The sequence below is a fragment of the Haemaphysalis longicornis genome, unplaced genomic scaffold, assembly GCF_048455015.1.
Source record: "Haemaphysalis longicornis isolate Haplotype H1 unplaced genomic scaffold, Haemaphysalis longicornis Haplotype H1 scaffold_4, whole genome shotgun sequence".
Lineage (NCBI taxonomy): Eukaryota > Metazoa > Arthropoda > Arachnida > Ixodida > Ixodidae > Haemaphysalis > Haemaphysalis longicornis.
In genome coordinates, this window is record NW_027526361.1 from 120,823,266 (window position 1) to 120,837,362 (window position 14,097).

A 14,097-nucleotide genomic window follows, 5' to 3' on the forward strand; every position below is an offset into this window, starting at 1 on the left:
GTTATTAGTAGGTTTGGGAATGTTTGGTAGGCTCACGAAGATTGTGCGTATATTTTCTTAAGGCTGTATGGCATTCATTCCCTTTTTCACAAATTGGCTTTCGTTATGAATGCGTGCAAGAAGATGCATATCCGCAGCGTGCGTTGTCTATTCACATGCAAATACAAAGAGAAGGTTTGTGCTACGGCACCGCGATCGCGCCCCAGGCAACGTTGTACTGAGTAATCGAAGGCTTATTTTGTGCTCCGAATTTTTACAGTAACCATCGTTATCATAACGAACTTACTGTCAAGCCAAACAATGATGACTATATTACGGTGTTAAAGGTGTGATATACTAGCTAACCAACGCAATAAATAGTATCCGTGCATATATTGCAAGAATTAAAAATGAAGAATATTTCCAAAAATCTCTTCATTGCTTGCCACCCAATCCAGGCGTAAGAAACAAATCCTAGTCTACTCGGGATGGCGTTCTATGAATCCAAGGAAATTACTCTTACTCTCTTGTCCTGGACTGAGGACCCGGCCCACTAATCAGTTCGATTTTACTGGTAAATTAGGTTCCCTCTCCTCCTCCTCCTCCTCCTCCTCCTCCTCCTCCTCCTCCTCCTCCTCCTCCTCCTCTTCCTCTTGAGCGCAGTTTTCCTATGACGCATATCTGAATATTGGGGAGATAATGCTGTGAGAAATGTACTGAATTTCCCTGCAGGTCTGAACAAGCATAGTGTTACTGTATCTGTACCGTAGACGTGACTTGTTTTGATCAATACACCTCCATACTGGTTGGAAACCTGGTATAAAGCCAGCACGCGCCTGTACTTACAGAAGGTTATTTGGAATTCAATTTACATTTTTTGCGTGCCATAGCGCATGTCGGCATACTTTCATGCCATGACAACGTAAAGTGATGTGATGCAACACTTTCGAGCGTTCAGCAAGGTTGCAAAAACTGTTCTACCTTACATATGATTACTGGGAAGCGCAATGCCTTCTGCCAAAGCCGACAGCCCCAAAGGCCTGGAATTTGTTTTGGTCTTGTATTTTCGTTGTTGTCAGTTACTAGCACCTGGCTGTTTTTTTTGTTAGAAAGATTGCTCAATACAGAAGCTGACGCCTAGCTCCGACTCTTCGCGCTCCGCACAGGATCGGCTTCGCAAGGAATGGGGTGACGCTGGCAATGTTTATCCCAGAGCGGTATCTAAAAGTATACTTAAACTCACGCCCTGAGCTAGTTTATGTGATTTTAAGTCTATTGTTATGATAAAAAGTTACGCACTCGCAAAATCTGGTGCGCACAAGCATCAGACGTCAACTGAGCGCAAAGAAATAGCGGGGAAAGCGAGCCCCAGTGAAGCAGACGACATATGCGAGAATCCCTAAGCTGACGTCACGGAGGCGCGCTTCGCAGCGCCGCCCGTGGTCGAGCTCACCGCCAATAGTACTATAGGTTGCTTCCCCGCAAGAAGACCCTGTGTGCAGGGGTGCACCCTGTACAGGCCGCTTGCTTCGTTGTGCTGGCGTCATTTCCGTGACGGATATGACGTATGTGAAATCTTCCTGTATTTAGGACTAAAACACTTTCGTGTTAAAAAGTTTGACAATGAAGTCATTGAATCACACAAACAACGCAAGCGCGCGAGCCAGCTTGCAGTGTGAACATCAGTCACTCATCTGTCCGGCAGGAAAGTAATGCCAAAGAAAATGAAAACATTTGGAGTCGGAAGCAGCAGCTGCAGGCACGAAGACGCAGTGAGTGCAGATTGATAAGGATTGCTGTCACACAGCCTGTACTCACAGAATTAGCTGCTAGTAAAATTTTAGGCCTTCTTGTATGGAAAACGAAGTTTTTAAACGTGCACACATCAGCGCTTCACCTGCACTGTCATTGCGCATAACTGGTAGCTCAAATCCCAAAAGCATACAAGGCTTTGAAGATAAAAAATGTCACGAGCAGTTTTTGTTTTTGCCATTATTATTCATGTCTGGTCAGGTTTTCAAAAGCTCGCACATTGTGCATGCTTGTTGCGCACGTATATGTTCTTCGTGCGAATCACAGATGGGCATGGTTTTCTACATGCAGGCCTCACCCTGGAAATGTACTCCAAGTGTCATTAATGAGACTGCTCTGAAACTCACCTTTTAACGCTTCGAAGCTGCTTGGAAACACCCTTATTCTTGCTCCCTGCGCTACTCCAAAGTGCTCACGCCTGCTTTAGGCCCAGCAGTGGGATTCTCTGCTTTTTGGGTGTTCTCCTTTTCTCTCAAACGTTTGACTGTCGCTTTTCTGACAAAACAATCGACGAAGCATTCATTCAGGCAGTCTTAGAGGGACCATGAAGACAAAGTGCAACATGGTTTAGTTTGCAAAATTTAACTTTTGGCAGCCCACTCAGCTACGTTCCACTCACAAAAGCAGTTTATTTAGCCGAAAATACGGAAGAAAGTTTGAAAAATTTTAAATATGGGCACAAGCGACTTAGTATGGGCCAGCACTAAAAAAATGAAGGAAGCTCACACTAATGCGTAAGACTTGAAGGTAGCGAAGCTGTACGCAACATTCACGACCATCAAGATGGTTTAAGTCCATGATTGCAGCCGATTCGCTGCTTCTTTGTTGCCGCAACGACCTCTACTCCATCTCTGTTGCTATAATGGCGAAGAAGAAGCAAATCGAGGAACCAGAACGAACGAACGGAACGCGCACACTCAAACCAGGTGCCCGCAGCTGCAACGTGCACCCTGTCACGTGTTCTGTGTGGATTAGGTGGCATGATTCCTCTCCCGGTGTGGCTAAGGCGTTGCGCTGCTGAGCATGAGGTCGCGGGTTGGATTCCCGGCCGTGGCGGTCGCTTTTCCGATGGAGGCGAAAAGCAAAAACGCCCGTGTGTACGAGATTTCGGCGCACGTTAAAGATCCCCAGGAGGTCGAAATTAATCCGGAGCTCTCCACTACGGCGCGCCTCATCGCTTGAGTTGCGTCGGCGCGTTAAACCCTACAATCAACCGATTCCTCTCCCCACAGTCACAGCCGAATGAGTAAGCCGTCTGACTGTTGGGTACAAACTCTCGGTTGTAGCCGAGTGGGTAAGACAGCTGACTCTAACTCCGTTGATCTACCAGGCGCAGGTTCGAATCCTGCCGGTGCCGGTGATTTCTTTTCTTTATGCTGTTATACCGAGTTTTGTGAAACGCCGGAATCAGCGAATTTCTAAATAGCTTCGCGGTTAAAACAATGATCAGTGTGTTACCTGCATGTTTGCATTCGAATGATAGGATTGGGCGGAACTAGGGGCCCACTACACTCGCCCGTTCAGGTTTTTTGGGGGTGGCTCAGGTCGGCGGCAGTCAATCACGCAAACAAGATTATGTGACGTAGAAATGTTGCCGGAAAGTTGCTTTGCAGTTGCCACTGCTCGATACGTTTTCCTTAATATCTTGATTATTTGTTTGAAGTTTGCAATAAAATGGCTGTTATTATTTCTATCGGGGCAAAGTGGTCTTTTAATGAACCAATCTCGTATCTTGTCTTCATGGCCCCTTTAATGAGTACTCGGTTCCCAAGATGTCTGTAGATCAGCTGGCAAGTGAGAGGGTGAGCCCTTGTTCTCCGTGCTGCATTCTTCGCCTCAGTTCCTCCTTGCAAAAAAAGTAAAACGCCAGGGGTGAAGGTGGAGGCTCACATAAGCGTTCTCAAGGGAGGGTTTGTACTTTAACTGTTTATGTTTGGAACTCCGCCAGGCGTTCCAGCGCTGCCTAGGGTTGAAGTTTAACGTCAGGGTAAATTTGCATGAACAAAAAGGCTAAACAGTTGTAGTTCGTTGCTTGAACGAGCGCATTTACAGCTTAACCGGGTAATACTGTCGTATAGAAATTCGCTAATGGACTAGAGATCTTCAAATCCACCATTATTATTTATTAACCACCCTGAAGTGTTATCCTCACCGCTGTGGTATAGGCCGTTTTGTAGAGAAAATTTACCCGAAACTTCATTTGAACCTTAAAAACATTCCCAGGTCTATGACTGGGCACATTAGAGCTGAGGTTGCACTATTTTAAGTGCAGAGCGCTTGTGCAGAGCTCGCCTTGTTGTAGCTCGCTGTAACGGTCGATGTCTAACGACTGCTGGAACCAGGCGGAGCCGCGAGATAATGGATCAAAGTAGAGTTCGGTGTTCCGTCATAGGGTATCCTGGAGAGGCTTCGAAAACCAAGCAGTTTAAATAGTCGTAACCGTTGGAAACTTGTGAAATGCTAGTGCTTGTCATACATCTCGCGGTTGTTTACCAAAAAAAAAAAAAAACTGCAGGTACTTTTGACGCAAAATATATGTCATTAACCGGCAGCGCCTGCGTTCATTTAGTTAGGAACGCTCGTTGGGTTGGTCTTTACGATAGTAAGCGAAAAAAAGTGGCAGTGCAACGCCAGCACGTGCAGGAGGAAAAGCAAGCACAAAAAGAGCAGAACCCCCTCTGGCGCTGTTTCAGGCCAGGGGCGCGTGAGAAGTACAGAGGCGGGAAATTTGAATTGCTTTGGGTGGTAGCAGGGAGGGGCGGACGGTGCTACAGCCGATTATGACGAATCACTTTCTATGCACTTCTGTCAGCTTTCACGCTGAGTGGAATGGCTTTAATTTTTGACACTAGAACCGGATCAGTTTAACTCATTTTTTGTAACGGAACCTGTTCACTGCAGGGGCAGGTTTTATGCACAGACTTTAATTTCAGTTCTGTTTTTGGGGTTTGTTTGCTTTTTTCAGGGTGAGTGGGTATGAGTTCCTGCTAGTCTGTTGTCAAGGATCTTAGTTTTATGCATTAATTCTGTGGGGTTGCGTTCAATTTTCTGGAGAAATAATTATTGGGGTTTAGTTAGACTTGTTCAACAAAGCAGTCCTGTCCTCAAACAAAAGCTTCTTTTATTCCTTTCAAAAAGTGTAAATATTGTTTATGTATCTGGTTTTTCTTCAGTGGAGTATGAAGAAGGAAAGTTACAATCAGAGGTTGGAATTTTTTTGCCTCGCTTTAAGCAGTGTTATTGAAGGAAATTTTATTGGGGACAACTACACTCTAGATAACACACACACACAGGAACAATAATGAGCCCACAATGTTCAGTCAGAGCTGAGTCGTATAGCTGTCTTTGCCCCGTTAAACAACTAATTATTATCACCATGGAGTGGAGTGATTTGCCAAAGATGGCGAAATTGTGCATGCAGTCATAATCACAGAGCATTCTTTCTTTTCTGAAAATGCCCTCGCGTAATGAAATTGAGGTCCAACTGAGATTGAGCTCGATTTCATGAAGTGCGACCCCGGGGGGCGGGGGGGATTTTTGATCTGGTTTTTAGAAGCTGCATTGTGCACTTGACTGCGAGCGTTTGTGTACCAACACGGTGGCTTCGTTCCTTTTCAACTCCCTCTCAGATCGTGCTCGACATCACCTACTGCCGTGAAAACCGGCTTGCGGACAATGACTTTTCAGACAGCGACTCCTTGGAGCGAGTCCAGGCCATCATTCGTGAGTGCCCGCACCGAGAGGGCTTCTCTGCGTCCTGACTTGACTTTTGACGACTACTCGGCCATAACTGCCGCTTTGCTTCTCGTGCAGGGACCCTCGAACATGTCGAGAACATCACAAAGCACATGGGCTACAAAACGGTCAGTGGACGTCGCACAGTCTAGTGTAGCCTAGTGCTGGGATTAGGATTTAATGTGGGGAGCCGTGAGCTAGCTCATACTGCAAGAATGCAGTCACCGGTGTTGTAGGTAATGTTGTAGGCAGTGTTGTAGGTATTGTAGGTGGTGATGTAGGTGGTTGTCGTAGGTATTGTAGGTAATATTTGTTGTTGTAGGTATTGTAGGTGATGTTTGTTGTTGTAGGTATTGTAGGTGGTGATGTAGGTGGTTGTCATAGGTATTGTAGGTGGCGATGTAGGTGGTGGTGTAGGTAGCTTGGAGTAGGTAGTTGTGTGGTACAGCATCATCAATGGGCTGCTTGAGTGTAAGTGGCAGTGGAAGAAATTTACTAGGTGCAGTGCAAAGGCATGTTGGGGTGTGAGCCCACCATTCCTACATAATTTGTCTCGATCAAGTGCAAAATGAAGGAAAATGAGCTCAGCATGAATGGAAAGCTTTGGCATCTAATCATCTTTGACATATTTCATAAGCTTGTTTTGTCTTCCCTTGGCGATGAAAGCAGCTGGTGATCCTGCCCACGCTGGTTTCTGTTGGCTGCGTTCTGCACCTGCCCCGGGTTTAATCCTGTGGTCGCCCCGGTGTCACCCCCGTGTTGTTGCAGGTGGTGGCTGGCCTTGGGGAAGAGCTTGCGGAGTGCATTGAGTGGCGCAAGGGAGCCCTGCTCTACATGTTCTGTCAGAGCAAGGAGGGCGACGACGACCAGTCCTGGCTGAACGCCAACCAGGACACCTTTCTGGCCGTGAGTGGGCTACTTATCCAGAATCCGCATAAAGCTGGCTTTGCTGTGCGGCTTTCTTTTGAGGGTTGCCCAAAGAGCTGACCTGACACACAGCAACATGTTACATTAATGCGTCTGCCCTGTGTACAGGTTCAGCAGCAATGATTCTCACTGCAAGAGACGAGGCTCATTTTTTTGGACTGTGTCGAAAATGCCCACCTTGTGTCCAGGAACATGCCATGCACAGCTGGTGCACTTGTTTACAAAGTCAAACATGCACCCAGAAGGTGGAACGAATTGTATAAAATTGTATTATGTTGTAGCGGCACCACTATCACTAGAGGTGCCACCAATGTGGAGGGTAAGGAGGGGGACGGGGCGTAAGCTGTTACTCCACTGGATGACTGTGGGTTCCCTGGTGGCTGTCGCCTCATCACCTGTGTTGCGTCGGCACGTTAAACCCTAAAATCAAAATCAATTTGTCTAGTTTTTTGAAAACAAAACAAAAAAAAACAACCAAGCCATCTCCACTAACATGAAACCTGGGAAGGGGCGAAGCATGCAGTGTATAAGTGTATTCAAAGATTGTAAGTCGTGCCACACGGCGTGTGCTGAAATACGCGACATCCCAATTACGATGACAAAGGAGAAGGGAAATTCGAAATGGAGAAGTGCAAATTTTAAAGTTAAGGCGAGTACGGAGCAAAATAGCACGAATGAATGAAAGCATGAATGAATGAAAAACGAGTGTCCCGGTGTGTTCTTTTAGTACGCGTTGCGTCCTAGCATGAAGCATTGGAAAACAAGTGTCCCGGTGTTTCAGTGCCGTGACTACATAAGAATACAGCGACATGAGACGACGACGACAAGACGCCAACAGTCCAAGCCCCTAAGGTGCTTCGCCCCTAAACGAGAAGCTGGGCCTTGGCTGGCCCTGCTGAAATGGGTTGCCTCGGCCATCGCACACCGCTGCACGTGAACATGGCAGTGAGTTACGAGAGCGCATGCGTGAACAGCGAGCAGGTGTCCCTCTACAGTTCCCTGGTGCCACGAGAAATTCGGGGAGCACACATTGGCTGACCCCCGCAGCAAACGTCCGTTGCGTTTCCCAGTAACCCATCAACCCTTTACAGTACTTTTTTTTTTTTAGAGAAATTTTAATGAAGTACTTGAAATGGTTGACAAGAAGACATGCGCGCCTTGTGTTTCTTTCTGCAGCTGCTGCAACAAGGCGTGCAGCATCTCACGGCAATGCTCAACGTCCGGCGCGCACTGAATGCCGACGACGTCCTGGTGCTCTCTGGCTGCTCGGAGGTCCTGGAACTTCTGGAAAAAGGTCAGTGCTTCTATGGGTGAGGGAAAAGAGCTGTAGAACAGCAGGGGAAGCCTTTGCTGGTGGCTTGGGCAGGCACTCGTATAGATATTTCTTTGTTTGGGCGAGTTTAGGGGCAGGGTGATGCATGATCAGTGTGCCAAGACCTTGTCATCTTCTGCCTGTTTATGTCCACTGCAGGACGAAGGTCTCTCCCACTGGCCTCCAACCACTCCTGTTCTGCTCTGTTAGAGTCCACTCTTTCCTTCCAAATTTCATTACCGTATTTTCGCGTATATAACACGCACCAAAAATGAGAAAAGTTTAGTGGTAAAGTAGGGGTCCGGATAATACGCGGAAAGTTTTCTTTAGAGCAGGTTCTCGGCAATGCACGTTATGCCATGAAGCTGCACGGCGCGTTGTGCCGTGAAGATGACCACAGCGAGGACCCTGGCTCAAGTGGTAGCTCTAGCGAGAGCAGTGGCACTGAGTGAATTGTGACTTTCGCCTTGCAGTCAGTGTGTTCTACTTGCTAAATATACACTTTTTCTGTCTACATAGCATGTGATGCGTTGCTTGAGCAGTAGCTTTGGTGCAGCTTTTAGTGTATCAAATTTGCAGGCAATACGTGAGGATTTTTTTTCTTCCCCGCGGGCTGAAAGTGGTGGTGCGGATTTATGGAGAGGGGGGTTATACGCACAAAAATACGGTATTTTGTCCCTCCATCGAGTTGTTTCTAGTCTCTCAGGATCCACTCCGTTACCCTAGCTATCCACCGGTTGTCATTTCATCTCAACATGGGGCTAGACCAAGTCCATCTCTTTTGCTTTATTTGAACTATAATATCTTCCACTGGATTTCGTTTCCTGATCTAGGAAGCTCATTTCTTGTCCCTATCGTAAAATCCCGAGAGATAGCCCACCTAAGATCGAGAGCAAATCTAGTGAAAATATGATGTGGGCTAACTTTCGGTGTGCAGTAAAAAAAAAATTGAGAAATGTATCGCAGCCAAAGAATGAAGATGCATTTATTAGCACTGTATTCATTCGTCGTCATAACCGTCGACCGAACAGTCGCTCTCACTGTCAAACAAAAGGTCGAGCACCTCCTCACGCACGGAGTTCGCCGTGGTTGGCGGGGCAGCAGAAGGAGGGATCGCCGAAGCGAGCCGCTCATGAAGCTCCCCATCTTCTGATCCATCAAGGGCTGTTGATATACCGCAACGTTTGAAGGAGCGGGCGTTGCCAACCTAAATGTGCACGTTATTTTTAGGTCGTGTGACCTGTTATTGCAGCGTGGTTCAGGTTCCTGTAACCTGTTATCGCACCCTACCCATGCTAGCTAACCTCGTTTCCGTGGGCGTCATCCCTGGCTGGGGTGATGCTATTGTCAGGGGTGGGTTATCTCTGTGTTTTTGAAAAAATGGAAAATCATACCAAAAACAGGGGGTGGGTTATGGTGGGGCATCTCTCGGGATTTCACGGTAAGTGTTACTGCCCTCATCTTCTCATTGTTCATTAGGCCGGCCTAAGTTTTTCTTAGCACTAGAGTAAGGCGCCATGTTTCTGCCCTTGAATTGTCACTGGCAGCACGAATTGGCCATTGTATCCGGTGACAGAGGTTGCCAGCTGTTCATTACTTGAGAGTGCTTGCCGAATGCGCCCAAGCCTATAGTAACTCTGAGCGGCCAAAGAATTCCCAAAAAGCTACGCCTCATGATCTTTTGCTACGCCTCGGACAGCTGTAGAGTGGAGAGCACTCCTGTCCTGTGGGCCATGTTATCAGTAACAGAGTGGTGCCCGGTAACCGAATAGATTGTGGGACCACTGTGTAGCAGTTTGAGTGCAGACTGGTCATTGCAGCTGCTTGCTGTGTGCTCTGGCATTGAGGGACACGTGTTCTGTGTAGCGCACGTTGGGTGTGCACAATGAAGGTGAAGAATGAATCTTGCACCATTCCTTACATCACTGTAAAGGGAAGTCTGCTATTTGAACAGTAGCCTCACAGGGGCGAAGATGTGTGGGTCTTGTGCAGTTATCACTTTATTCTTCCGTGTATTGCTTATTGGTTTTTTGGCATGTTTCACGTTTCGAGGGACACATTGTGTGCATGGCCCTTTTTAGGGATGGGCGAATATAGATTTTGAGGTTCGAAGCGAATTCGAAGCGAATAGTGATTTGGTCGAATAATTTCGAATCGAATAGTTCGAATAGTACACATTGCAAATCACAAAGACAAATGAGCAACTTGTGACCTGACTAATGTACACAATTTTTTCTAATAATTAGAACTCACGTGGGCACAGCATTGTGTAAAACTATTACCAGTTGAACATTTATTGCAAAATCTTACACACAGCTTTCCTCTGCTGTATTCACAAGTTTTCATGAAGAAATGCCTGTTGCGCCACATGCTCTAGGTGCAGCAGTTTCCTCCGGCTGCTCATTCACAAATTTAAGCGCCGCCTAGAAACTCGCAGAGTTAAGCGCCTCCTAGAAGCTCCGCTAAAATAAGAAGTATTGTAGCCACTAGTATCCTCGGCCGTAGCCACGCAAAGCGCAAGTGGCTGGCCGCCATTTTGAATAGGCTCGCGTAGTGCGGCGTACTGCCGCGCTGAGCAAGCCTATTCAAAATGGCGGCATGCCTATTCAAAATGGCGGCCTGTACAAGTCTGCTGGCTTGGTGCCGCTATGTTCGGAGCGGTGTCGTTTCAGTGCCGCCTTTTTTTTTAACCTAAAGTGTGCTGGCCGCCGAGAGCTTCGTCGAACCTCTAGGCAAGGCAGCAACTCGGCAGTGCCGGCACTGATAATAGAAATGTCCGCGTTGGTGGGTCTTGAGCCAAGCCTGGGGTAACTCTCAGAAAGCTTGACCGAAAAGCTTCGCTTTTAGCTGCCTATTCGTGAACATCGAATAATTCGAAAATATCGAATACCTGCATTCGGATCGAAGCGAATAACGAATAGAGAGCTATTCGATCGAATATTCGACAATACCGAATATTCGCCCATCCCTAGCCCTTTTGTATGTTAAGTGCTCATCCTGAATTCTCCCTGCCTTTTTATGGGATTTACTTGAGCTTGCAATTTGAGTTTCGCGGCACTCGCAACCAGCCGCTCCAGCTTTCCACCTTAGGTGTCGCACTTCCATCTCTTGGTGCGCAACATGGTCACGTGACGCTGCTCTTGACAGGGTGTGACCCCCCTACGCTGCCCTTATATTACGAACCAAGCAGGCAGTTGGGATTGCACCTTGTTTCAGAGGACCCTCTGGTCCGTTAGATGTGCTCTCTGTGCATGCATGCCCGGTGGTTGTCGGGAATGCCAGGCAGTCTAAATGGCTTCAGCCACTCTGGGCTTAAGGCTGCGTCAGTGAGTTTCCTTGTAGGCATTAAAGTCCGCATCGGTTTTTTAGAGCATCTGGCCTGACCCTTGACTCCAGAACTGGACTTTGGGACTACACGTTTCCGTCTTCAAGTCATTCCTCCCCACCGCTGTGCAGTTTCTCTCGTCAAAGTGTCTCCCGACTTGGTGGCAGATTAGTAAAGCGTTGGAAAACAACTTTACCATCCTTTCCTAAACAAAGTTGAGGGAAGTATGAAAGCTTTCTGACATTGAAAGTGCATCAAAACCTTCGCCGAAAGTGCCTCCAACATTTCTGAAAACGCGTCCAATCGTTCGTCAAACTTTCGAAGACCCACATTGCGAGTGAAGAACGAACCCAGCCAGCGATTTTTTTGCCCACTAAGTAAACGAATTTAAGAACAATCTTATTGTATACCGATACGTGGTTTATGAGATAAAGGTTTCCTCATGATGTATGCGTGTATTGTCTTATCTAGAAGCATTCCTTTGTCGCAATGTTAAAGTATAACCATTTTGACACAATGGAAGCCCGGTTCCACATGCTGCCGTGGGTGCAGTGACCTTATCAGAGCTTTCGGTCCACGAACCAGTCTATGGGGGAATGCACTAGTTTTTGACAGGGCGAAATTGGCTCCAGCAAGAAATCTTTCGCTTTAAAAAGGGAATAATTGGGAAAAGGGTGGACTCTGTTGTTACTCTGCTATGCTAAGAACCGCTCCCATGGTCACAGTCGCCCTACTGTGTGCACCATTGTTATCGGGATTAAAATTACTCTTTGAGAGGCTTTTGTGCAACCCCCCCGTGGACTGCAATCGTGCCTCCCCCTCTTGGCCCTGGTGCCAGGCATCTACAGTGACGTGCACGCCCTGTCCCTGATGTACTCGGGCGAGATGTGCTACTGGCTGGTCACCTACTCGCGCCGCTGGGACCGACCCCTGGCTGACGCCCGGACGCTACCGCTGGGCAAGCAGCTGCTCCAGGTAGGCTGCTGTTCTGAGGGTGCGGCTCCCTACTGCACTGTACTGTCGTGATAAGTTGAAATACGGACAAAGGAGCGTGTGGCTTTCAGTACATGCCGCGCGTCCAAACGATGGGCCGCGTATGCGCAGTGTGAGCAAGTTGCAAGAGTTTGTGTCCAACTTTTTTTTTTTTTTGTTCCAGTCTTTAATCAGTTCTTGTAGACTGTTTAAAACTGCTCCACAGTTCGATACTATTTTGCCCATACAGTTTTTGTTATGAAAGCAATACGCCTGGTGTGGACACCAGGTCACATGGATTTCTGGATGGGGAACCAAGCAGCACATCACACTGTCAGGGAGAGCGTTTCATTGCCTCCGTCCCCTTCTGCTGTCGTGCCTTGTACGAACCCACGCCTGGAACTGGATGCTCAGTGCGTTCAACGCCAGATGACCCTATTACATCAAACTGCAAAAGGATATCTTCCGCAGAGCCTTCAAATACCCAGGGTTGCCGAGGTATTCATTAAAGAGACCCTGCAACACTTACCATCGACTACTCGGAATGTATTTTGAGGTAAAGTCTATTGTCCCAGCAATCTCCTCCCGCAAGAATTATGAAAATCCATTCTCTAACCCCGAAACTACGCGCGATGAAACATCGCGCATAAATGTTCCCTCTCAACTCAACCGCGGACAACGTGACAAAAGCTGCGCGCTCTCTCCCGGAGAGGGGGGCGGCGCGCGGCGTTCTGTTCGGCGGCCTTCTATGTGTCACAGGCCGGGGAGTTTCGTCCTTTTCCCCACAACGTGGACGGGTCTATTTCCGGTCTGGTGCCACAAAAGAGCAGGCATGGCTGCCTGTTCGCAAGCAAGCGCTCAGGCTGGTAGGGCGTTTTTGGAGCAATAAACGTTTGTTGTCGAGTGGGCTTGTTCAAAGTGGAATATTTAGTTCGTCACTCAAACTCCGCGCGCACTCAAAACAAAAGAAACACCAAAAGCATGCGGACAGGTTCAGACATAGAAGAGGTTCCTACACAGCGCCGACGACGGCTGATCGTCACAGGAAATGCCAGAATTTAGCCGCGAAGTTGACCAGTGACAGCCAATAGGACAGCCAGGACGGCCATGGCCCGATTGTCGTCGCAGAGGCCATGCCAGGGGTGCATAATGAGGAAAATTGAAGAGAGAGCGGTTGGTTTTTCCGCGTCTTTCACGGCTTTTTGCGCGCTTACCACTTCACGTGCACGTGTAGTATTTGGCTCGGGTGTTCCTGGAAGTCTAATCTAAACGTCGCGGAGGTTTACTTGCACTGCACAAAGAGTGTTGCAGGGTCCCTTTAACAAAAGCATCACCAACAGTGCCTATATGCCCGCTGTTACGAGGAAATGGTACCATCCGAATGGGCACCCACCCTCGCATAGCCCTTATTGCCAATAAAATGTATCATCCCGCCTTCACCACCTCACGTGGGTGTGTGGTCATTTCACACTCCAACGACACGGCTTGTTCGGTCACGTCCCTCGAGACACAGACACTCTACACTCTCCAAATCATGAACTCGATTTTCTGCAAGCACCATGCAGTTATGGTATTAAGAGTGGCCTTGCGAGATTAGTGTAGTCCGGGGGGGGGACCAAGCATCATGGACGCAAAATGAGTGCTCAAAGAGACGTTTAATTATGTGACGAAAACCTTTGCCACTCCCCCATCCCTCCCGTCACTTCTCATTCCCCGTGCATGGCCTCCAATCCTCCGCTTTTCTCCAATAAAGTTTTGAATCAGTCAATCGATGAAAACAGTTTTTGTCTGCCCAGAGCTGTTTTGAACGGGCAAATAATAGAGACTGCTAAAGGGGCCATGCAGACAAAATACAATTGTTCAATTCGAAAGGTAGCTTACTCGGGTCCATTCAGGCGACGACAGAAATTTTTTTTCTTTTTGACCGAAAAACACAAGAAATGTTGAAAAAAATCCCGCCATCTCCACGAAGTGAATGATGATGAGAGGGGCGAAGCAAAAATGCTTATTGGTAAAACCGTGAAACATTCGCCCG

General features: G+C 47.7%; 1 protein-coding gene across 1 annotated transcript in view; it reads left to right on the top strand.

Moving 5' to 3' along the window:
• The window catches only part of LOC144179341 (RAB7A-interacting MON1-CCZ1 complex subunit 1-like), a 30,430-nt gene that overhangs the window by 8,966 nt on the left and 7,367 nt on the right, over positions 1 to 14,097 (top strand). The window contains exons 3-7 of the mRNA XM_077707637.1: positions 5,421 to 5,514; positions 5,605 to 5,654; positions 6,295 to 6,432; positions 7,630 to 7,747; positions 11,929 to 12,065. Of these exons, the coding sequence (XP_077563763.1) occupies positions 5,421 to 5,514; positions 5,605 to 5,654; positions 6,295 to 6,432; positions 7,630 to 7,747; positions 11,929 to 12,065 (537 nt within the window). The remainder of the gene's footprint in view (positions 1 to 5,420; positions 5,515 to 5,604; positions 5,655 to 6,294; positions 6,433 to 7,629; positions 7,748 to 11,928; positions 12,066 to 14,097) is intronic.